The 24108-nt window shown below is 48.6% G+C and overlaps 1 protein-coding gene and 1 pseudogene across 1 annotated transcript in view; both read right to left on the minus strand.

Annotated features, from left to right (window-relative positions):
* MICALCL (MICAL C-terminal like) overlaps positions 1–7419 on the minus strand; it is a 41955-nt gene extending 34536 nt beyond the window's left edge. The window contains exons 1-2 of the mRNA XM_004683601.1: positions 7297–7419; positions 4764–6099 (exon numbers count right to left, since the gene is read on the minus strand). Coding sequence (XP_004683658.1) covers positions 4764–6099; positions 7297–7419 — 1459 coding nt within the window. The remainder of the gene's footprint in view (positions 1–4763; positions 6100–7296) is intronic.
* Positions 7420–14573: 7154 nt separating this feature from the next.
* Positions 14574–15493, minus strand: LOC101628160 (annotated as a pseudogene).
* Between the last annotated feature and the right edge of the window lie 8615 nt (positions 15494–24108).

A 24108-nucleotide genomic window follows, 5' to 3' on the forward strand; every position in this document is an offset into this window, starting at 1 on the left:
GACCCTTACTTAAGTGATTATAAATTTGAATATACATTTGATTAATATATTAATTGATTAAATGATATTAATATTTCATTAATAATATAACATTGCTATAAATTTTATAGAAATATAAAATAATAACAATGACCAATGGTATTTGTTTCCATAATCCAAGGATGGTTCCATATCAGTAAGTCTACTACATAGTTCATAATATTAATCTAAGGAGAAAAGATCATACCATCATTTGAATGATAAAGTGATGCTTGATAAATTCAAAATGTTGTTAAAATACTTTTAATAAAGTAGATAAAGTAATAAGATAGCAATTACCTCAAAATAACAAACTGTAGCTGGTCAACAACTTAAACATCATGCTTAAGTGGAAAAACATTATTCTCATTAATGAGATGCATTCTCATCAAGGTTAGAATATAATAAGGAAATCATTACCACTGCTCTCATTAATATTGATCTGAAGAGTCTGAAAAGCAAAGATACTAAGGAAATGTAATAAATTAGAGGCATGCAACATAAAAGTAAGAGGTAGAATTATCACTATTTGTGGATATTATAATTGTATGTTTAGAAAGGACCCAGATATTATAGTGAAAATCTTTTAAAGCAGAGAAGTCAATAACATGGATAGGTATGAAAGTATGAAGTAACCTTCATATATACAAACAACAGCAGGAAGATAAAACAGAAAAGGTCTCATTTACAATAACAACATAATTTAACATATCTGGTAATAAACTTGAGAATAAATGTGCAAGATCTGTATGGCCTAAAGTTTAGAATACTCCTGAGGGTCACAGAAAAGATAAGAAAGGAAAAAAAGAAAAGGCAATTCATATTACAGGTTTGTAAATTATTGCCAAGTCAGTTTGTAAACTTAACTTAATCTTACGGAAGTATTTCCAGGAGTTCTTTTTTTTTTTTTGCATCTGAAAGATCTATAATTAAGTTCACTTGTCATATTGAAGAAGCAGAAAGAGCCAGGAAAGTTTTGAAAAAGATCAAAACTTAAAATCATTTTCTGACTAGATAATGAAACAAATTAAAGTCTGTAATTATGCAAATAATTAAAGCATCATGGTACCGATATAAAACAGACAACTCAATAGAACAAAAATATGATGCAGAAATCACTCCAGTTACAGAAATTCAATATATGATAAAGGTGACATCTCGCGTAAGAAAGGAAAAATAGATTACTCACTAAATTATTTTAGGATAACCAGGCAGATATATGAAAAAAAAAATTAGGCTAGAACCATAGCTCACATCTTCAGAAGGATAATTTCCTGATCTAAATATTTCAATGTCAAAATCTTTAAAACAAACAAGATTAAAAGTACAAGAAAATTCTTTTATAAACTTGAAAGTTCTTTCTGAACTATGCTATAAAGTCCAGAAACCATAAAATGAAAAATTGCTTATAACTATCATATAAAATAAAAATTTTATATGTCAATACCAACATAAACAAAGAAGCCAGAAAAATACTTGTAATTTGTGTCACAAAAAAAGGCTAACTTTGGCTTTTAAGAAAAAATCCATATCCTTCACTAAGAAAAATACCAACAACTTCACAAAAACTGGACAAGGACAGAAAGAGTAGTTGACAGAAGAGGAAATATACATAACTTTTAACATATAAAATGATGCTCAATCATCTATCAGATTGGCAGAGAATTAAAAAAAAAAAGTTGACTAATACACTGGTCAGTTTAAGTGTAGAAGTGTCACTCCCATACTGGCACTACTTAAAGGGTGAGATTTTTGGTAATGTCTACCAAGGTCCCAATCCAAACGTACACATCCTTCATTACTGCATTTTCATCTTAGGAATTTATCCAGATTCACACATATGCTAAGTTGCCTAAGTTCTTAATTAATTATTGTACCACTGTTTGCAGTATCAAAAGATTTGAAATCCACTTTCCACCACAGAAGAAAGTCTGCATGAATCATGACGCATCTACACATGGAGTACCTTGCAACTATACATCAAAGGAGACAGCTTTTTGTTCTACTGTAGAGTGATGCTATCGTATGTGTAGGAAAGAAATAAATGTAAATTCTCTCTGGAAGAAGAAAGCCTAAGAAACTGATCATGGATGCCAAAAAATAGACAACTGGATCAAGTAGATGTGTTGTACATACATGATGGAATACTACTCACCAAGCAAAAAAACATGCCCTTTGCAGCAACATGGATGGAGTTAGAAGGGATCATGCTCAATGAAATAAGCCATAAGGAAAAAGAAAAATATTGAGTGGCTTCACTTATAGGAGGAGTGTAGGGGAACCAAGTATGAGATTAAGGGGAAAAAACAACAATTAACCCTGCAAGGGTCGGGGAGGAAAAGGGATCAAAACGGGAGATAAGAGCACAAGGAACTATGGTGAAGGTTCATGGGTGAACTGATGGCTGGAATCTTATGGGGTCTATACAATGGTGTAAAAGATACAAATTAAAAAATTTATAAAAAAAGAAAGAAACTGATTATGGAATCTTTGCTGAGAAATAGGCCTGCTGGCCATGGGATAGGGAAGGGGAGAGGACTATCTATTGTGATCTTTTTGATCCACTTATGATGAACCATGTACCACCCAACAGAAGTTAAGCTACACACTAGAGCTTATGATGTTCTGTTTATCCCCAATATGATCTTGTTAATGTAAATAACTCTTTGATAAAAGCAGCAAAGAAGAAAAATAATTTTTTACTTGCAAAGTTCCAAAATAAAGTTTAAAAAAATACAGAAACTTATAAAAAAAATACAGAGAAACAAAGTGGCCCAACAGTAGAGACAGTAGAATGATATTGTTTAAAGCAAGCAAACAAGTATTCACAACAAAAAAAGAAATGATGTGAATGTCTCACTAAACTATTCATAAGGATGTTCACCAAAATTCTGGCGGGGAGGAGAGGAGGTGAGAGGACATATGTTATTAATATTTTCTAGATATTTTCACTTTCTTGGGTGATTTGATTCTTGACTATACTAACTTACTTTGTAATTAGAATTGTAATCAGACTTAAATATATAAAAACAATAGGATCCACTGATACCCAACTATGTTTAAGTTAGTGATAAAAAAATACATTTTGGCCCTCCCTGGTGGCGCAGCGGGTTAAAGTACAGCACTGAGAAGCTAAAGTCACTTCCACATGAGTTCGATCCCCGCCAGCCCCGGAGGTGACCACATGGCGTGGCAGACCTCTCCTGACCCGCCCACTGCTCCCCTCAGCAGTGTACTTCGTCGATCTGCCTGTTCTGCTCCCCACTCTGTCTCTGGTGAAGCCTCTTACCGCCCTGCACCTCTGGCCTTTACCCTGATTCTGTAGGCATAAATAAACAAAAATTTAAAAACACAACAAAACAATACAATTTTAAAGAGGCACTGGTATTGTTTGACTTGTAGAATGCCAAGTCGAGTGTGCTAGAAAAGGTATCTGGTGTGTTTGTGGAGGAAAGTAAACTGGTACCTTTCCCTTGTTGAAACTGAAATTTGTAATTGGCAGTTGGACCCTAATATGTTTCACATATGCTGCTCGCTCCCTTTCCCAAGGCATTTGTCAGTGTAAGTTAAGAATCTTAAAAATATTCACAGCTTTCCTCCAGTAATTCCATTTCTTGGAGCCTATCCTAAAAAAAAAAAAAAAAAACTCAAAGGAAAGAAAAAGTTCTGTGTATAAAATGGTCATTCGGTACTTAATATAAAATAGAAATATATCCACATATAGAATTTGCACAGACATCTAAGTTAAACAGTAAGAAAAGTTCACGACATAGTAACATATTCACTAGATAAAATTTCAACAGCCATTAAATCACCTTCAGGTAGACCTTGTGAATTGGCATTATCTGTGATGTGCTGTTTTCAGAAGATACAGTAGTATCCCTTTATCTGCCATTTCACTTGCCAAAATTATTATGTACACTGAGGTTTTTTTTGAAAGAGGCCATACTCACATAACTTTTCTCACAGCATGTTGTAATAGTTGTTCTATTTTATTATTGCTCATTGTTATTAATCTCTTGTCATGCTTAATTTATAAATTAAATGATCATAGGCATGTCTAGGGACATATATGGTTGACACGGAGCCCATGGATTTGTGGTTTCAGGAAGCCATTGGCTAGGGGTAGGGAGGTGTGTTGTGGGGTGAAAGTCTGGGAATGCAACACCCGCAGACAAGGGTAGGGGCCTACACACAAATTTACGTACAACTTAAATTCATAGAGTAAATTTAAGGACAGTGAATGGGGAAATGGTGGAATTATGGCTGATTTTTTTTTTATCTTTTCAAGACTTTCTAGAACATACCTTGAAATTCATTTTTTTGTCATTTTTTTAAAGATCTATTTATTTGTACAGAACTGGGGTACAGGCCAGAGATGTGGAGGGTGAGAGGCTTCACCAGAGACAGAGTGGGGAGCAGAACAGGCAGATTGAGGAAATACACTGCTGAGGGGAGCAGCAGGCGGGTCAGGAGAGGTCTGCCACGCCATGTGGTCACCTCCGGGACCGGCGGGAATCGAACTCATGCGGAAGTGGCTTTAGCTTCTCAGTGCTCTGCTTTAACCTGCTGCGCCACCTGGGAGGGCCAAAATTCGTTTTTTTCAAAAGTTTCAAATGGAAGTTTTCCTGTTTTCAGCAGAATTGAATTCCAGAAAGAAAACCAAGTAAAAGATACCAGTTCGCTAATCTAAGGATAACTAATGGTCCAGCATGAACTGGTTTTGTTAGGAAGGAGCCACCTACCTGCATCTCTCTCCAGAAAGGGGTGGTCCTTGCACCCTCGGTGGGCGCCTCCCAGGTTCCACCCCTGCTTCTCTGGGGGCTGGGTGTTGTCCAAGGGCACCGTGTTGCCCCCGGGGCTGCTCCAGAGGTCGTTTTGGTACCTGGGTTCCTGGGAGAGACTCTCCCAAGATTTTTCCTTGAGTCTAAAGGATGATGCAAGTGAGATAGTTCTCTTTGGAACCCTGGAGGCCTCTGGGTAGGTTTCTTGCAAACTCACTTTCTCCATGAGAGAGGGGACATCTTCGATTCTGCTGCAGGATGGGGAATTGAAAGCAGACGTCTTGGATCCCCGGTTGGGTAAGCTCTGGGTGTGGAAGGCAAGGTTGGGGAGGCTGGGGCCTAAAGGTTGGTCAGTCCTGGCAGTCGGGGTGCCCCGAGAGAAGAAGGTTGAGGCTCTGCTCAACGCCTCTCTTCCTGGGAAGTGTGGGTCCCAGTCTTTACTGGAACTGGAGTTCCGAAGGCTGAGTGAGCGAGTGCAAGCGTGTGACTGGCTGGTGGGCAAAGTCTTGGATTTGGGCTTGACGGTGGCCTTCCTCCCGCCTTCAGAGATGAACATGGGCTCTAGGGTCCTCCAGAAGGCATCTGCTAGGATCCGCAAGGGGGACTTGGGTACAGGCACTGGTCGCTCCCACGGAACCTGCTCGGCTGGGGTCCCTGCCCTCTCGGGGGTTTCTCTATGGGCTGACTGGGGCTCTTTCACTCCTGGGGGGAACTGTAAGGGGCTGACTGGTTTCAGCACATGGCCTTCTCTGCCATTCTGAGCCACTTTCTGAGAAAACTGTGCTCCAGTTTCAAAGTGCAAGCTCTCAGGGGCTGAGTCATTCCAGTCCAGCAGATTGGTCTTCTGCTCGGGACTGAGGACTAACTTCTTCAAGTTTGACTTCTGCCTCTCTGCTGGTTCTGGCCCATGTGTAGCTCCCCGCCGGGATCTTGCTCTCCAGCCTCCTGAGTCTTCCTGAGTCTCTGCACCCCTGGGAGATAGCTCTTGGTCTGGTAAATGCCTGTTGTTCATAATGGGGTGTGGGACTTTCTGGATGGTTCTGGTGTCCCCAAGAGGGGTCTTTGCTTCCTGATACCATCCAGAAGCCGTCTTTGCAGGATTGGGTGGCCTAGTAATTATGAGGTCATCTTCCCCAGGCCTCACCAGACAGTATTCAGCTTGCTCCAGCACTTGACCATGAGGCATATACAGCGGAATGTCCTTGGGTGCTCCATGAGCTCTGGCTTGCCTCATGGTTCGAGTAGAAACACTGAAATGGTCTCCTGAGACCTGTGAGGGTGGGCTATAAGCTGTTGCCTGGATGGGAAAAGATAATCAAGGACAGAGATTTAGAAATTCCCAGTACTTATTTATATTTACTTAAATGGAGAAAACACTGCTCAGTCATCCACCCCATTCCTCTCTTGAGATCTCAGACACCCAAAGTCAAAAGAACTCTGCCTAGCACAATTTCAAAGGATGGTTCTTCATTCTCAACGGCTGCCTAGGGGCCTGTCAGGATTTATCCAGAGCCCCCATCTCAGCACTGATAAAAGGTCTTTTGGGATTTCGGTTAGGTGTGTGGGAAGCCAGAAAGGAAGGGACAGACATGACAAGCTTGTCAGCTGAGGACAGGCCTGGCTTGTCCCTCATGGGTGGCCAGTCATGTAGGGAGATTCAACCATGGTCCTGTGAATGAGCACATTCTACCCATATGTGGTAAGTGCCCCAACCACCAAGAGTCAGAACTACTTCCTTGGAGACTGTCAAAATAAGGAGAGAGTTGCCCAGAGTGGGAGCTGGGTGGTAGCAGAAGGATGGCCTTATAGACCTTCCCCGCCGTGTGTCAGTGAGAGGAGCCATTTTTAGACTGCAGGAACTTGGCTACTGGTAACAGAAGAACACAGGTGCGTGCTAAAAGGAGTGGCCACACCATGTTAAGAGCTCTGGTGCCTCAGGGGCAGGTTGTGTGGGAGCTCACAGAAGCTTGTGTTTTTTCTGCCATGTATGCCTTACCACCCAGAGCCCTGCACAGGGCCTTGCAGGTAATGGGGACTTGATAAACTACTGATGAGAAGAGTCCAACAGTATTTCTCAGTCACACCATTTTCTGTTCAAGGGGGATGTTGTTCCAAGGTTGTCAGATGTTACCAATGGCACAGAACCCTCCATTCTGCACCCACTATGTGCAATACCTGCTGTGAAGTTACCAAGGGCAGGCCTTATGCCCCAGTGTCTCTGCAGCCCAGTCCACAGCCCCTAAAGTTGCTCAGTGAATGAGTAGTTGTTTCCTTAGTGAGGGCAAGAGCTGAGAAGGAACAGGAAGAGCTTCACAAGAGGGGTACATGATGGCTGGCCTGGGGGGCTCTCGACAGAGCACACCTCCAACAATGACTTTGCACTTGGGAGAGCCTAAGAGTGCCTAGAATCCAGAGGTCAGTCTAGGAGTGAGAGGAATACACACAGCACCCCCTCCCCCTCCAATTTCTGTGCAGGACCCCTAGAGCCACTTACCGGAGGCATGGAGGAGCCAGCCCAAGCAGTCCCCAAGACGCTGGCAGAAGATGGTGGGGAAGACGAAGGAGAAGACAGTGAGGATGAAGAAAGGGAGGGGGAAGCTTCCTTTGGAGATGACATGGCTCTTTTGTTGTATTCTGGCTCTAGATTTGCTGTCAAATCTACCAAGGAAAGAACACATTCTTGATGACAGCGCTGTTATTATCTTACGCAATCATGAAGAGGTGGTTTTAAGTGAAGCTCCAACTCTGTAAATAGAACCTGAGGGGTTGGAGACTGAGTTACAGGCCCCAGTTCCCACAACTCAAGACTTCATGGACAGGGCACAGGAGGGGCAGGCTCCCGTGAGGCTAAGAAGGTCTGGGTATGGAAAGTCCAAGATCCAGCATGTCACATGCTCACGTGATAACAGATCCAGGTGCCCCCAGGGTGTTTCCTGGGAGTGGACATCTCCCTCTAAGCTTTCCCTGAAGCTACTGTGGCCGGGGCCTGGGGATGCCTTAAATCACTTAGTCAAGAAACTATCTAGTCTCTATCCAGGAGTTGCTGGACCACTAGCTGTGGGCATGGTCTATGTCACTGCTAATGAAATGGCACTTCCTTCTTGTGTGTGCCAAGGGGCTCTCAACAAGGTGGCTGATTTGAGATCTTGAAGAGAGCACAAGGGAGGGGAGGGAGGTTACAATGATCATTTGAAGCAATGGAGAGGGACCCTTGCCAAGCTCCTCTTGGTCAAGGAACAAATGCAATGCAGGTGTGTGCTCAGAGTTACTGAGAAAGGAGTGTGGTTGGGCCCTGAGCACATGCCTGAAGCTGACCCATGGGTGCTGAAGCCCATCAGGGCAGCTGCCAGAGAACTACCTGCTGTCCTGGGAGAGCAACCTCTTTCTCTGTGTGTGCATGAAACACCCCCAGCCCTGTGACCTCAAATCTAGAATTCAAGCATTCTGTCTTCATATTGGACCATGTCAGACAATCTGTCCTCAAAAGGAATAAGGAAAATGCCATGCTCCCTTTCAAATTGCCCATTTGGTGTCCAACCCTGAGCCTAGCCAGCTCTTCATGAGCCCACCCGGTACGCAGAGGCTTCTTTTCCCTGGACACGGAGCAGGGCCCTTCCTTGTGTCCAACTAGGAGCTCCTGTCTGCCCTTCTAGCATCTCACTTCTGGCTGCTCAGCTGACCCATTCAGATTTCCCTCCTGGGGGAGGGGATGCAGCCTTCAGATTCTGGAGCCCTTCCTAACTCAGCACAAGCTTCCAGTTTCTCCAGAGCTTTCTACATTTCTCTTCTGGGATCCACCCTGATCAAGCCCCACCCAAAGAAGAGCTCCTTCAGCCCCTCAAGCACAGGGGCGACAGTGGGGGGCTGTCAGCAAGTACTCCATCCGCCTCCGGCACATACAGGCGAGTCAGAGCCTGCATCTGGGCCGGGCTCTGGAAGATGGCCACCACCCACAGACAGCTGCAAGCCCCTGATGGGAAGCCCTTCCGAGTGCTGCAGAGGGAAAAGGTAACTCAGGGAACAGATGTGGGGGTGGGCAGGAAGGAGCTGGGGGTGGGGGGTGAAAGGCCGCTAGCTGCCAGGAGCTGACTTGGGGAAGGCAGCTGGCCAGCAGGCCTGTTATCCGAACCCCATCTCAGCCCACAATGAGATGGCTAAAAAGAGAGCCTAAAAAGGCAAAACTTGGGAGTCTGTTGCCTTGCTTCCTGTCCTCGGCTTGCCAAATTCCTGCCAAATTCCTTCTCCTCCTCTTCCTCGCCCCCTCATTCTCTCTCCTCTTTCTGCCACCTCCTGAATCAAACTCCCAAACGTGTCTCAAAGTCCCCTCAGCTCAACAGACTGCCTTTTTGTTCCCCAAGCAGCTCTGGGGAGCCTTGTGACACAGAGCGGTGGGCCCTTGGCAATTCAGCCTGACAGGGAAGCCTTGGGCCCACGCAGTTCTAAGTCCGAAATGCCCCTCTCTCCTCTAGCCCCACCCCAGCTGGTAAGGGCTCTCCCCCTGTCCATAGTCTTGCAGATGGAACTGGGGAAGAGTGGGGTGCTGAGGGGGAACAAAAGATCTGCATTCAAGGCGGTGCCTGGGAGGGGAAGGTAAGGCCAGAGCAGCAGAGGGAAGACATAAACGTTTCCTGCTGGAGGCTGCCTCTAGTCTTCCCTCAGAGAATGGCAAAGGGGAGCCTCGAACCCCACCTCCTTTATACCCTCCAGCTTCCGGACACTGAGCAAGATATTTAATGCCTCAGTTTCTCATCTGAAAAATGGGAAGTCAAGCACTGCTTCAAGGGAGATAGGAGGAATAAATTGAGGTGCTTGGTGCAGGATATAAAATAAATCATTAACTGTGGGCTTAATGTTAATTCTAACCTCTTCCTTCAATACATACGAGTGGTGTCTGATAAAGACACCGCTGGACCCCACACTGTTCCAAGGCACCCCAGCCAGGAGGTCTCTAACTCGTGGGTCCAGGGACTCCTTGTGCACCAGCTCACACCCCTCCATGCCACCCTTTCTTGTTCTTAAAATCTTCCTATGGCCCTCTCTGGTGGCGTAGTGGGTTAAAGCACAGCACAAAGAAGCTAAAGCCACTGCAGCATGAGCTTGATCCCTGTCCTGGAGGTGACCCACATGGCATAGCAGACCTCTCCTGACCCGCCCACTGCTCCCTTCAGCAGTGTACTTCGTCAGTTCTGTTCCCGGCTCTGTCTCTGGTGGATCCTTTCTCCACCCATGCACCTCTGGCCTGTAACCCAGTTCTATATGAATAAGTAAATAAAGCTATAAAAAAGAGTCTTCCTATGGCCCAACCAGAGCTGTCTGCCCTCTGCAGGACCCTCAGTCATGGGCAATGTGGGTGCTCTGAGTCCCTTTGGGGCAGCTGAGCAGCTGGGGCCTGGACAACAGCCCCTGTTCCCTGGTCAGCTGCCTTTCCTCTGGGCGCTCTGGCAGTGATGACTCTGTCCTTGCTCCTAGCTATGCCAGAGGCCCGAGGGCCAGCAGACAACCCGCCTGGGGCTGGGGCCAGGGGTCCTACCACAGCACCAGCCTTGCCCGGTGGGATCTGCCCTTGAGGAAAATAAAGATGGGCAAAAAGATGGTGACTGTCATCTCTGGGAATTTTTACAAAAACTGGGATTCCAGAATTTGGCACTTAGGGAACTAGCACATTCTTCTACAGTCTTAGATCGCCCCCTAGGGGCAGTGACCTGTCTGCCTCAGCTCAGTCTCCATTTACTCCTGCACTTAGTCCAGACAGCTGGTTTCTTAGTGTTTAGCTTGTCATTCGCTCGTGTGTTCGTTCATTCACTCACTTACTCACTCACTCACTTGACAAGTTAGGACTCAGGCCTTCTCTGAACCCAGCACATGCCTGGCTAGGCAGTAGCCTACAGAGTGATTGAAACTTAAGGCCTCCCTCAAACCAACTTCTGCCAATGCCATCCTGGATCTGAAACAGCCTGGCACTCCCTGGACAGCCAAAGACACTGCTGGGCTCCCTGGTGCACCCCTGCCTGGGCAGGTTAGCAGACTTTTCTCCTGCAGCTTTTCCAGCATTCCTGAGCCCTGCTGTCTGACCCCAAGCTATGAGCCGGCAGAGGGTAAGGTAAACCCCTGCACAGGTGGCTTCAGTAAAGTCAGCTGGAGGCACTGGATGGAATCTTTACCTAAAGGGACCCACCTGTAGAAGCAGAACTCTAGTGACTTGGAGAGGAGCTGCGGACAGGGAGTGAGTGAGAAGACCAGTGGAATAGGCCAGACCCAGGCCTTCAGGAAATATTCACTCCCTTCTTATGCTCACTGCCTGGGGTTGCAAGATGATTCTAGAGTCATTTCAGGTTGTCCCTAGATGTGCAGCCCTGGTCTAGCTCCAGAGGTGCCCATTGTCCCGGCCTGACCAGAGAAAGGGGCCAAGAGTCTGGGGCTGCTGGAGAATGACTCACTGTCTAGGATTAGTATTGACTCAGAAGTTAGGAGTCAACTAGGCTAGTCCATTCCAAATGTAGCAACACTTCTAAAAAAAAACAAACTTGTCTAACCCAAAGCTTTCCTGGGTCCACCTTTCTTACAACAAGTTCGACCAAAGGAGGAGTGGTTGGAGGTTGAAGACAGTGATGACTTGGAATCAGGTGAAGAGCCCCTGCCCTCCTCTAAGCATCTCAGCATCGGGGAGGGAATCCTTACTCTGTGACTATGTGGCACCAGCAACCTGGCCTGAAATGGCCAGACCCCGGATGCTGAGCAAATGGGCACAGCGCCCTCTAGTGGGAGTCCTCTGCCTTAGCACTTACCACTGGCCCTGGTCTCTGGGTGAGTGTGGGTATGGGAGTGTGGGTATGTGTGTGTGCATGTGTGCACACTTGTGTATTCTTTTTGTTCATGATTGCTGAGGTCACTACACTGATCCTTTGACAGCCTCTTCTTCCCCCCACCCCCCAATGTACTGAGTCAAAACAGAGTCCATGGGTCATAGTTTCCTCATCTGTGTCTAAAAAAGCTTGGAACCAATGACTGCTAAAATCCCAGCTACAATGACAGAGTGCCAAGGTTCCATGACTCTGGAGTGGAGCTCTGAGGGGGAAGGGAGGGTCCCAAGTCCCTTGTAAGATGCTTCCCCTGGTCAGCAGCAGAAACAGAGTTAGCCTTGTATTTCTCTCTTGTCCCTCTTTGCAGGAGGCCAGGTCAGAGGGGACATGCAAGAAATGACAACAGCTACTCCTGAGAATTAACCAGAAAACTCCTACCCATTCCACCCCTACCCCAGAGAACTTGTGACTCACTGGACTGGAATTTTCTTCTCCAGCTCTGGTATATGCTGGAAGTTGGCGACTGGACGCTATTGGCCCGTTGTAGAGCTGTGGTGGAGAACACAAAAGGGTAGGGGAGGTGTGGAGGGAGGAAGAGGCTGTTAAACATGCAGAAGAAATAGGACCTTTCTCCTATGGCCCATTTACCAAAAGTCAATCAACTAATGATCATTATGTCACTGAGTCCTTTCCCTCCTTCACTGCAAGTTTCTATTCCCACAACACTCACCTCCAACTTCTCATCTTCCACTCATCTATCAAATAGGAATGACAACCTTCTTAGGGACAGGCAGTGCCCTCTTTCAGAAAATCAAGTGCCTTCATTCTAACACCGCCGTCATTAACAGGTCTGTATGTGTGCATGTTTGTAGATTATGTCCTCACTTAACCACATCTGCAGTTTCTTGGAAACTGCAATGTTTATCAAAACACACACACGGAAACAGGTCCTCGAATTACATCATTTCATTTAGGGTTGCCTGGGGTCGTTTCCTCATCAATATTATAAAGAAGCAATGTTGAAGAAGATGATGTTAGTGGAGGCCTCGAGTACAGAATGCGCATGCCCATATTTGTCCAGGCTTGTAATGCACGCATATGCTGGTTTTCAGCAGAACAGGTCTTCAAAACTTGTCTCATGTCAATAGCCCATGTAACAGATAAAGCTAGAGCGGCTCTGGAATGTGGAAGCCGCAGAAAGCTCTACCCTGTCATCCCCTTCCCCTCTAAGCCCTGACAACCCCTTGGAAACCAATTTTAACTGAATCTCTTGACAGCCCATTGCCATGACCCTATCTCTTGGCTTGGCTCCATTGAAAACACATTTCCAGGATGTAGTGCACTACATAGGGGAGACCCCGGCCGAGCTGGGCCTTGAGAAATAGCTGAACAAAATGAGCAGTATATGCACAAGAAACAGGTCTTGGCCTCATAGGGCATGAGCGTGGAGAACAGGACACACATGGCTGACCCCCATGCAGGGACCTCAGATTCGGCCCCAGGCTGAGGGGCCCTATGCTTTTATCATGGCCAAGACAGAATGGGATGAATCTTCACACCAGTGGGAAGAAGCCTGGGGTGGGGGCAGGGAAGAAAGCCCACAGGGGTGAGTTGGGAATGGGAGGAAGGGGTAGGGAAGGTTGAATGGAGTCAGCCAGCCCAGCCTTCTCTCTCTCTGTGGAGAAGTCCTGGATTTCACTCCCTGAAAGAGGCTGCATCTGGGTGTCACCAGGCTGTGGAGCCGGTATCTCTAACTATCTGGGGGTTACCTTTCCCTAGACAAGATCCTTGGTTTCCTGCCTGCCTTCTATATTTGGTGAAGCTTTCCTCTGGCAGTTCCCAGCCCCACTGGCTTGCTCCTACTGTTAATTCCCTGGGTTTCAGGACTCCTGTGTGAGTAGGTGCATGTTTTCCTGCCTCCCCATGACAGACTGCAAGGTACAGGCAGGCTTCAAGCACACCTCCAACCTGCTGACCGAAGATAATCTCTTAATCACCTAACGGAGACACTTTTCCAGGCCCACAGAGGATGCTTAAAGGTCTTATTGCTTCTATCCAGCTTTTAACTTCCTGCAATGGAACTTACTAGAAATGGCTAAAATGCCAGAGATTGTCCATTGCTGTGGACAGGATGGCCCTGCACAAAGCTTTAGCACAACAGGATCAGTAGGGCAGGTAGTGATGAACTGAGCCAGAGATGTCACATAGTGCAAAGCAGAACTGCTTGCTTTCTCTTAGTTCATATTTTATTTCTATTTGTGTCTTTACTTCAAGAAAATGCTTTTGGAGCTCTTAGTGCCTGACCCACCAGAGAAGATCAGGGCCAAGTCTGTGCCCTATGTGCTGATGATACCATTTATTGTTACAAATTATCATTGTCCTCTATAGGCCACAGGGTCATCCGACTAGCAAATTATTGCCAGAAACAAATGGATAAAAATGAATTTTTCTAAACCAAAATCATCTGGAGGCAAATTGGCCTCCCTACTCTGATTGGTTTATGTCCAGAGATTCAGCACCCTAGATCGATTCACTCAGTTGCATAGGTGTGAGTTTCACAACCACTGCACCCCACAAGCCCTCAACAGCTGCTCTTCTGTGGGACCCACAGAGGACAGGGCTCCCTCCCACTTGGAAGCCCCTGGACACTGAGGCACCATACAGACCCTTGGCCCTGCCCTAGACCCACAGATCTGAGTCCCCAGAGGTGGGAATGTCCGACTCAAACAAGAAGCCTAAGAATGACTGGACTTTGGGGTTTTAGGGGAGCACCTTCTGAGGCCTCGCCAGCCTGGGGCTTACGTTCTCTTTCACACCACCCTTTGGGCATGTTCTACGTCCAAGAACTTTGCGTTTCTTGATGAACTCAGGGAGTTCCAGAACCTTTTTCAAATTGTAGTAAAGTCTCTATAACATAAACAAGCCCATGTTGACCATTTTAAATGTGTAGAGTTCAAGGGCGTTATGTGCATTCATGATTGTGCAATCCTTACCCCTCCCCACCTCTGGGCCTCCTTCCTCATCCCTCTGCACCCATTCAGCATGGCACCCTGCTCCCCGGCACAGAGTATGGTCACTCTAGAAGGCTCATTCAGTTGCCCTTTTTGTATTTGACTTATTTTGTTTCATACATCTTTGAGGCTATCCACGGTCTAGCATGCAACAGAATTTCCTTCCTTTGATTTTAAGGACACATAATTACTGTTTATTACATGATCATAAACTCAACTCTGCAAGCCAGCTAGACTTGGAAGAAGATAAGGAAAATATAGAGCCCAAAGAACTAGAGGGAGAGCACAAAGATTATAGGACATTTCAAGCAGATGGGGCTACAGGAGTGCTCTCCTGAGCTACGGAAGAAATGTTCTGGTGGCTAAGATGAAACAAGTTAACTTTATGAGATCTGTCCACAGTCAACAATGGTGATCCTCTTGCTGGTTTTGCCACTTCTGGACCCAAAGAGTTCCATGGTTTCCACAGTATTCACGCCCTCCTTCACCTAGCCAAAGACCGCCTGGTTCCACTCAACCACCCAGTCTTGCCAGGACAGATGAAAAACCGCGAAGCAGCTGTGTTGGGTCCACCATTCACCATGGACGAGCTGCAGCTCCTGCGTGCTTCAGGATGAAGTTCTTATCACCAACTTTCTCCTCAGAGATGGACCGGCTGCCAGCGCCATTATGGCATGTGAGGACACCACCCTGGCACGTAAATCCTGGAATACTTCCGTGAAAGCAGGACACTTTGTGGCCAGATCCTTCCTCCCCAGTTCTCAGAATATGAAAGGTTTCTTCTGTCTTTTGAACTCTGTCTGCAAAGAGTTCCCGAGAGACGCGGCCCAAGGGCTCCTGGTTGAACAGAGATGTCGGAGAACAAGGTGAGGTTCACCATGGCTGAGTGGCGTGGGATGTCTGGAGGCGCCGGCAGCTTCCACAGTGTCCTTCCTTTTAAAGGATGAATAATATTCCATAGTATATATAAACCACAACGTGTTATCTACCTGCCTGTTACCTATTGATGAACGTATCAGTGGGTTTCCCTTTCTGGGTTTGTGACTGGTACTGTGCGACCATGCAGGTACCAACCAGGAGTGCTTTTAAAAAATGCCCTGATGTTGTCCAACATTCCCTTTGCTTAGCTCTGAGACACTTGTCCAGATGAAAAGTGTGATTAAAGAAACTACATCCGACATTACATGACGTCCATCCTACCTTATCTGGTAAAATGGTGAACTCACCATAACCAGAAGTGCCAACTCTCAGCGCTCTGAGGCCTTAACCTCACAATGGGGTCTGCCTGGTCTTGTCCAAAACCATGATGGATGAAGACGAAACCGGCAGGTGACAGCTGGGAAGTCAGGCAGTCAATCCACGCCTCCGTCTATTCTCTATTTAATTCTAGAACTAAGCTAAATGGTCATGAACGAATGCTGTGGCCACACAGCCTGTTCTCATGATGTGCCTGCCCCAACTCTCCTGGAGAGCGCTGGCCCTGACCCCTGTCATGCCCTCACCTGCCAACCAGGATGCTGTGTGAATCTGGCTCAGGAAAACCACGGCTGCATTTTCTGCGGCAATGTTGTTCAAGACAAGGTCTGGTCCGTCTCTAAATACCATCTATTTGACAAGAGCTGGAAACTTTCTAGACAGTAGAGCAGAAGGAACCACCACACTTTTCCTTGTGAATTATGTTTCTTTGTCCACTTTGGGTGTGAGAAAACTCACAATTAAGTTCATGATCAACTAGAGTAACTGTTTAGGGGTATGACCTGCCTTGTGGTGGCCACACCTCCTGAACTGGGTTTTGTTAGCCTTGATCTTGAGGCTTTGTTTTTCATACATCCAAACATACAATTCTATTTCATGTCTCTTTCATAAGTTGCCTAAGTCCTCCCTCCACCCCGGAAATTGAGGAGAGAGGAGAAATGGAGGGGAAGGATGAGCGGTAGGCAGGATTAGTATCTGTGAAGAGGAAGCTGGAGTCTGGGGACATGGATGGGCATATTTTGGCTAGGCATTGTCCTGAGAGAGGCAGGCTGGGCCCAGGTGGCACAGCACAGAACTCTACTCATTGCATGTATTAAACTTTTCTGGATGGCATCACGGTTGATACTTAACAAAAGTGCTGTGATGACAACGTGTCCTTAAAAGAAGTGTATATGGGAGGGTAAATCCAGAGTCCAGCATTCCGGCCCTAGCCCTGGTCTTCCTGTGACACCATCACTGGTGGGAATTCTTCTCTGGCCACCAGAGGGCGGTGCAGGACAAGCTGAGCCCAGGTGCTCACAGGGCCGCTGAGGTTATTGGATCCCATGGCTGTGCCTTTTCTGTGAGCCTGTTTCTCCCCACCCAGAGGTCACAGCTGCTGTTGACTAAATCAAAACACCCAACTCAAGGCCATCTACGTTAAAAACAAGCTGAGCGGGACCCTCCCTGGTGGCGCAGCGGGTTAAAGCAGAGCACTGAGAAGCTTAAGCCACTTCCGCATGAGTTCGATCCCCGCCTGCCTGCCTGCCCCGGAGGAGATCCACATGGTGTGGCAGACCTCTCCTGACCCGCCCGCTGCTCCCCTCAGCAGTGTACTTCATCGATCTGCCTGTTCTGCTCCCCACTCTGTCTCTGGTGAATCCTCTCACCCTCCGCGTCTCTGGCCTGTACCCCAGTTCTGTACGAATGAATAAATAAATCTTTAAAAAAAAAAAACAAGCTGAGCGGCAGCCAACTATTCTGGTGGGGAAACTTGCAGCCCCTGGCCACATGGCTTACCTGGGGGGGAAAGACCTCAGGAAAGCACTGTCTGTTTGCTCACCTAGCTACTACTTGAAGGTGTGATATGGGAACTGCCCTGGCCATGGTAGGTCCCCAGTGTGTTTACTGTGTAGGTAAAAGTTTTAGCCCATCTCACGAGCCCCCAGCATCCGTACTGGCTGCACGCTGCCCCGCTGCTCCTCTCCCCACCCCGACTTGCGCTACCCAGAGTGCATGTGCTGCAACAGCCACAGAGGCCACCTCCCCTCCCTGTGGGTGAGAGGTGCCAGAGGAGCAGAGGAGAGACAGAGGCAGGAGGAGCCTGATCCAGGAAGATGGTGCTGGATGCTCTTATCTCTGCCTACCTGTGACACAACAGCCAGCTAGGCCCGTCTGCACCTTCCAAAGCTTCTATGGAGAAGATGCCCCGGTCCAGCCCCCTCACCCCTTTTGCACCCCAGTCCCTAAAAGTTCCAACCCCACCACCTCGGGCCTGAGGCTAGACATACTGTCACCTGAGGTCCTCAGGAAGGAAAGCTGGCCTTGTGGGGCCTCTGCTCCTTCCCATTTCCCAGCAACAAGCAAACCTGTCTCCTGCCCAGGCAGGCTCTCTGCTCACCATGGACTGCTTTGGACTCCTCGGGGCACGGTGGAGAGTCTGCCCTGGTGGGGGCCTCCGTCAGGGAGCTGTGCTGGGAGAGCAGCCTCGACTGGGGTGAGGGCTCCCGTGGTAGAGATGAGGGCTCCAGCTGTGGGGGTCTTTCCTCACAGGGCTCTGCACTGGAGGCCTCACTGCCACCACAGACTGACTCTGTGTCAGAGCTGGAAGGAGGAAGGAGAGGGTGAGTGAGGGGCCCTGCAATTCTCCCCCAAACTATACCCTGTCCCTGGCCACCCCCAGGAGGCCACAGCACTCTGGGCAGGGGGAGGGGATTCAGTGCCTAGCCTCAGCTTTGTTCTGAGCTCAACTGCTCCCTCAAATTCATATCCATTTGTAACTCTGTACCTGAGAACCTAACTTCATTTAGATATAGCATCTTTGAAAAGGCAATTGAGTTGAAATGAAGTGATTAAGGTAGCTTCTGATCCGTTCAGACTGGGGCCCTTACAAGAGGAAAAATTCCGGCTACAGACACACAGACAAATATCACATGGACATGAAATGGGCACCTGCAAGCCAAGAAGAGGGACAGACCCTTCCTTCCTGCCCCTCAGAGGAACCAGCTCCGCTGAGACCTTGATGTTGGACTCAGCCTCCAGAGCTGTGAGAAAATAAATCCTGCTGCTGATGCTGGACAGTGAAGCAAGAGGAAAGCCCTCACAACTGGGCACAGGGGTGAGGGCAGAGCGGGAGGAAGAGGCTCAGAGGATGCCCGGTGGTGTGCCCGGGAAGGCCAGACCTCACACCTCCTCCCATCTCTGAGCTTTACTCAAGTGCTCAGGAGTAAAATGGGCTTAGCATGCAGGAGGACCCCTAAGCTTCTCAGGAAGGCTTCCCTTACTCCCGGAATTGGATGGGGAACAGGAAAGAGGACCCAGGAGAGCAAGGGGAGAATGTTTAACCTGGACCTTAAGTGACCAGAAGGTATTCAAGGCCACGGGAGGGGCAGCAGTTGTCTTAGGCAGTGAGGAACCACACGAGCAAACCCTTGGTGGGAAAGCCCATGTAGATGTGTGTATGCACGTGTGTGTCTGTGCATACATGTAATGCATATGTGTATCATACATGTGCGTATATGTATATATGTTAATATTGCTGTGTGTTTGTGTGTGCGCATGTATGTATATGTGTGTGCAGGTGTGTGTGTGTGCAGGTGTGTGTGTGTGTGTAGGTGTGTATGTGTAGATGTGTGCATGGGTTCTCTAAACCCAGCACACTCCTTTCCACTGCTACCCTCATTCCTCTGTGAGCTTCTATGGGCTCTGCCCACAAGCACCCCAAACTGGCTGTGGAATCCCAGGTGTGGTCACCCGTTACCCACAGGGGAGTGCATGGCTCCGCACCTCCCAGTAGGCTTTGCTAACTGTGCTCTGCTCACTCACAGAATGCTCAAATGTCCTGGGGCTCTTGTTTGTTCTCTATAAGGTATTCTTACCCACAGTGCTATTCAGAAAGAACTCTTGATTTTCTCCATGCACCACTATCTTCCTTGAAGCCTTCTTCATTGCAAGCAATTCTAAGAGTGACCATAGCCTTCATCTAGCCACTCAAGTCCACATCTGGGAGTGGCCCTGGAATTCTCTCCCCCTCCCTTCCAGTGTACTGGCAGATACGTCCCCACTGCTCACAGCTCTGGTTCAAGCCTCTCATTCCTCCTACCTGGGCCACAGGCCCCCCCACCCCCGGGCTCCTCACCGCTCCTCCCACCCACCTGTCCCGTCCATTATCCACACCAAGGCTGCTCTTTGAGCATTCTAAACAGGATATTACTCTCTGACTTAAAAATTCTCCAAGAAAACTCCTCTCCTTGTCTTACTGAGCTGACTCCTGCCTTACTTTGTGGTACAATACCTTCCTCTCCTTCCCATCACTGCCTGCCAGCACAGTGGCCTCTGTTCCCTCTGAGACATCAGGCTCCCCTGCACCCCAGGCTGGAGTCCCCCTTTTCCCAGTTGTCTCATGGCTCTCTTTTCTCCTCCATCAATTTTCAGGGAGATCAGCGTATATACTGTTTGCAAAGAATGTTCTCAGTCAACCCCCCCAAGGGCCCCCAGTCCTTTGCAGTGGGATTTTGGGGCACTACCACAGAAGGTGGGCTATTTTCCCGGGTACTGGCCTGTCTTCCTGACTCGCTGTGACTATTTGAACGTGTTGGGAATAGCCCTTTGCAGCAAAGAGCTCAAACGACATTACACAGAACCACGGGTCCCTAGGAATAGGCACAGGCTGCCCGTTGGTAGATGAGACCCACCGCCCAGTATCCTTGGCACACTGGTTGGGAGCTAGCAAGCTCTAGAAGCAGATCCTGCTGTCACAGGCACAGAGCTCCTGAGATCAGAAGAGCTGCCCTGCCGAACCCACCTCACACTGCTGACCCCCAGAACCTGTGTGGCGGGGGTGGGGGGGCTGCTGGAGGTGCCCGCCCTTGCGGTGGTTTGTTGCTGTGCATGCCTGTGGGACAGGTAGTCAGTGCAGGGCCCTCTCCCAAGGAGCTAACTGGTTCCTCTCCATCACACATCCTATTTATTTCTCTACCTGACACACATTTTTTTCCTATCAGCCGTTTACTGGTTTGTGGACTCTCTACTCCAGTTTTTCTTCTTCTTCTTTTTTTTTTTTTTGAAGTGTCATTATTTTATATCCATGTTGGTCTTTTAGTAGTGCAGATCTCCCCCCTCAGGTGTACACCCTGCACAAGCAAGGCCTTTGTGCTATGTTGGTCACTGTCGTGTCCTTAGACTGCCTAGTGGGCACACGGTAGGTGCTGTGGATTGACCCAAGGACGTCGGTGTTTCTGGAGGTGACTGGAGCCTGCACTCCTCGGGGGGCATGCCCAGCTCTCCTCATGCTGGTGGTGGGGATGGCGCTCTGAGCAACCTCCTTGAGAGACCCAGGCTTCCCTGTTTCACTGCCTTGCCTCTAGTCTGGTTTGCCCACTGCCACATATCGCATCTTACTATGACAGGGGACACCTCTCAAGAGCCCTTCCAGCAGCTTCCATGACAATGGCCTTCCGGTGAGAAGACAGTGAAGCCAGAGCCTTTCCATCCTCTGAGAAGACAGCAGGTCTAATACTTACAGGGCTCTTTTTGTGCTGGACATTGCCCTGTGTGTGAATTCTTTGATCCTGTGCCACAGGTACTGGGCTTGCCCCTATTTTACAAACAAGGAAGAGAATGCAGAAAAGCCACCTTGCAAGTAGGGACAAGAAGACCAGCGCCTCAATGCTGTCCCCCAACTCCCATCCTGCAGCTGCACGTACCTGCTGTTGTCACTGGTGACCAGGACGCACACAGCTAGCACATCCTGCCCAACCATGTCCTCCCCGGGGCCGATCCTCACTGAGGTCCACTCGGAGGGCAGGGGAGAGGTGACTCCGCCGTCCACATCACCAGGCTCCAGCTCAGAGATGCTCTTAGGCTTCTTAGGGGAGGTTGGCTGATCTGCTGAGAGGAGAAGAGGGTCTAGAAGAGATGGTGGGAAGGGGAGGTCCTGCAGAGGACCTTCTTCCCCTCCAGAGGCTTTGGCAGGAGGCGGGCAGGGCAGGGCAGCAGGCTCGGGTCTTCTCGGACACTTACCCCACCAGATGTCCTGCACTGAGGGCAGGACATACCCTCATCCCATTTAATCCCAAAATGGGTCACGAGATGTTCAGAGGGTCCCATCAGCTTCTGAACTACTCTTGTCAAAATCACGATGTCCAACGTGTTGCTAAGTCCAGCAGAAACTCAGGTTTCATCTTACTGACCTATCAGCAGTTGACCCAGCTGACACCCCTCTAGCGAGAAAGAGCCCTGCTCTCCACTTTCTGGACAGCAAAGCCCTGCTGCTTGCTCCTCCCAACCCGCTACATCCACACATATCCCCATCTGGCAAAAGGCAACTGAGTCTCCAGGTCAGACCTGTCAGGGCATGTTTGACTTGTCTAGTTTTTTCTCTTTCCATGCAGAACAAATTATGTTGGCTCTACCTTCCAAATACACCAGGAACCCGGACACCGCTCCCCACCTTCTCTCCCCCCCCCCAGCCCAGCCACCGCCATCTCTTGCTGACTGCGCTGTCCCTCCTGCCGTGCCCTCCTCCCCCAGTCTAGTCTCAACACAACCAAGTGACGTCATCACTACATAAGTCACACCACGCCAACCCTCTGTTCAACATCCCCAAATCACCCTGGGACCGGACCACGTGACCTCCTTGCTGCGCCTCCAGCCCCCCCCCCGCCTCCTCCCACCCCCGCTATTGCCTGACAGCCAGGTCTGCTCACTCACTGTCTCCACATCCCTGGGAAGTGTCACCTTCTCCAGCAGGGCTACCCTGAGCACCCTGTGTAAATGACAACCCACACCCCGAGTGTTCTCCATCCCCCTTTATTTTTTTCATAGTTCACTTTCAAATGAACTATATGTTTTCTGATTGTGTACATTATCTCATCCCCATGGCTAGGCTGTATGGAGTGATTTGTCGGTTCTGTGGCTAGATTTGTGCCTGGCACACAGAAGATGCTCAATCAGCATCTGCTCAACAATGAGGGAATGAATGAATAGTGAATGAGCAAGCAAAGCAGGCAGCCTGAGCCCCCCCAAGCTTCCTCTTGGCCACTAACTAGCTGGGTGACCCCTTCTCTGGCTGCAGTGGAGCAGGAGTGTCCTTTCTCCTTTGTAAGGCAGACATCTCACTTAAACTGGGCACCTTCTCATCTCGGGGGACCCTCACCCCATTAACAGCCTTACCTCCATTTCATTGTCCTTATCTTTTTTATCTACTGAATCTTTTCCATCAATTTTTAGATATGCTGAAGCCTCTTCTTGTAGCATCGGGCAACTCCACACTGACCAAAGAATCTACTTTTAACCTCCATCCCTTACGCTCAGCCAAATCTGTTTTCTTGCTCCTCCCCAGCCAGTCTCCTTGGGTAGGTCTTGCTGCCCTTACGTTCTCCACCTCCGCACCACCCACTGCTCGCCCCTCGATCCCCGTAATCCTGCTGTGCCGCTACTTGTCTTCAGCTGCTCCTGACCAAGTTCCCAGTGACCTTCTCATTAGTAAACTCCCTTCCCAGCCCCTACCACCCACCCTCCCTTGCTCCTGACGCCTCCTCTCCCTCCCTCCCTGGCTGCTCCCTCTCAGACACCCAGTCTTGTGCCCCACCCCTGGAGCTGATACTCCCCTGCATCTACGCGTGCCCTCTTACCTTTTCACTCCACACATTCTTTCTGGGAGATGGTATCTCCTTCCTGACTACATTTACCATCTGTGAGATAACTCAAGAACATTTGATATTTTTATGTCAAATGCCTTACATTTTGAAATACTGTACAGGTCCTATAACACAAGGCTTCATGTCCTGCATGCAGGCTGCCAGTCTGCAGCCTCTGAGGTATGGAGGGCCAGCCTGGGGGTACATCTGCAGTGTTCAAATGTCTAACACAATGCTATTTAACCTCTCCCACCTTCTAGGAAAAGCATTATTATTCCCATATTGCTGCTGAGAAAACAGGACCACCGAGAGGTCAAGGCACCAGTATTCAGTCGTATGTTTTGTCAGGGGAAGGAGACTAGTCTATGTGTCTGTAAGCAGAACAGAACCACAAATGGATGCCAGCATGCGTGGCCTTCATGCTGGGAATTTGGGCTGGAATATCCCTAGCTCATCACTCCCTCCCCATACAGAGGTGGACTTTGTCCGGGGACCCTGTAGTCCTTCCCACCAGAGTGGGAGGGGTGTGCTTCCCTGCCTCACTGGTATGCTTTAGCCAGTGGGAATTAGCAGGCATGACATGGAGGGATAGCTTTCCATGCCTTGCAGTCTGGCTTGCCCAGCACATTCCTACCAGTTCTCTATGAGAGAAGCTTGTCCTAGAGAGCTGCCCTCCTTCAGCCTAGGTCCCCGACTAGGTCTGGGACAGATCAGAAGCTCACCTGCAGCCTGGAGCCCAGCTCGGCCAATCCCATGAGGGTCCAGTCCACCTGTAGGCCTGCAGCCCCAGGCAGAGCCAACCAGTGAACCCCCACACCCCCAAGCAGTAGATGCTGCAAGACGCTGAGGGTTGGGAGTTACTCAGGACAGCGCAGCCCCACTGTCTGCTCCTCCCAGCCCG

Source organism: Condylura cristata, unplaced genomic scaffold (genome assembly GCF_000260355.1).
Source record: "Condylura cristata isolate star-nosed mole 26May11 unplaced genomic scaffold, ConCri1.0 scaffold00015, whole genome shotgun sequence".
Classification (NCBI taxonomy): domain Eukaryota; kingdom Metazoa; phylum Chordata; class Mammalia; order Eulipotyphla; family Talpidae; genus Condylura; species Condylura cristata.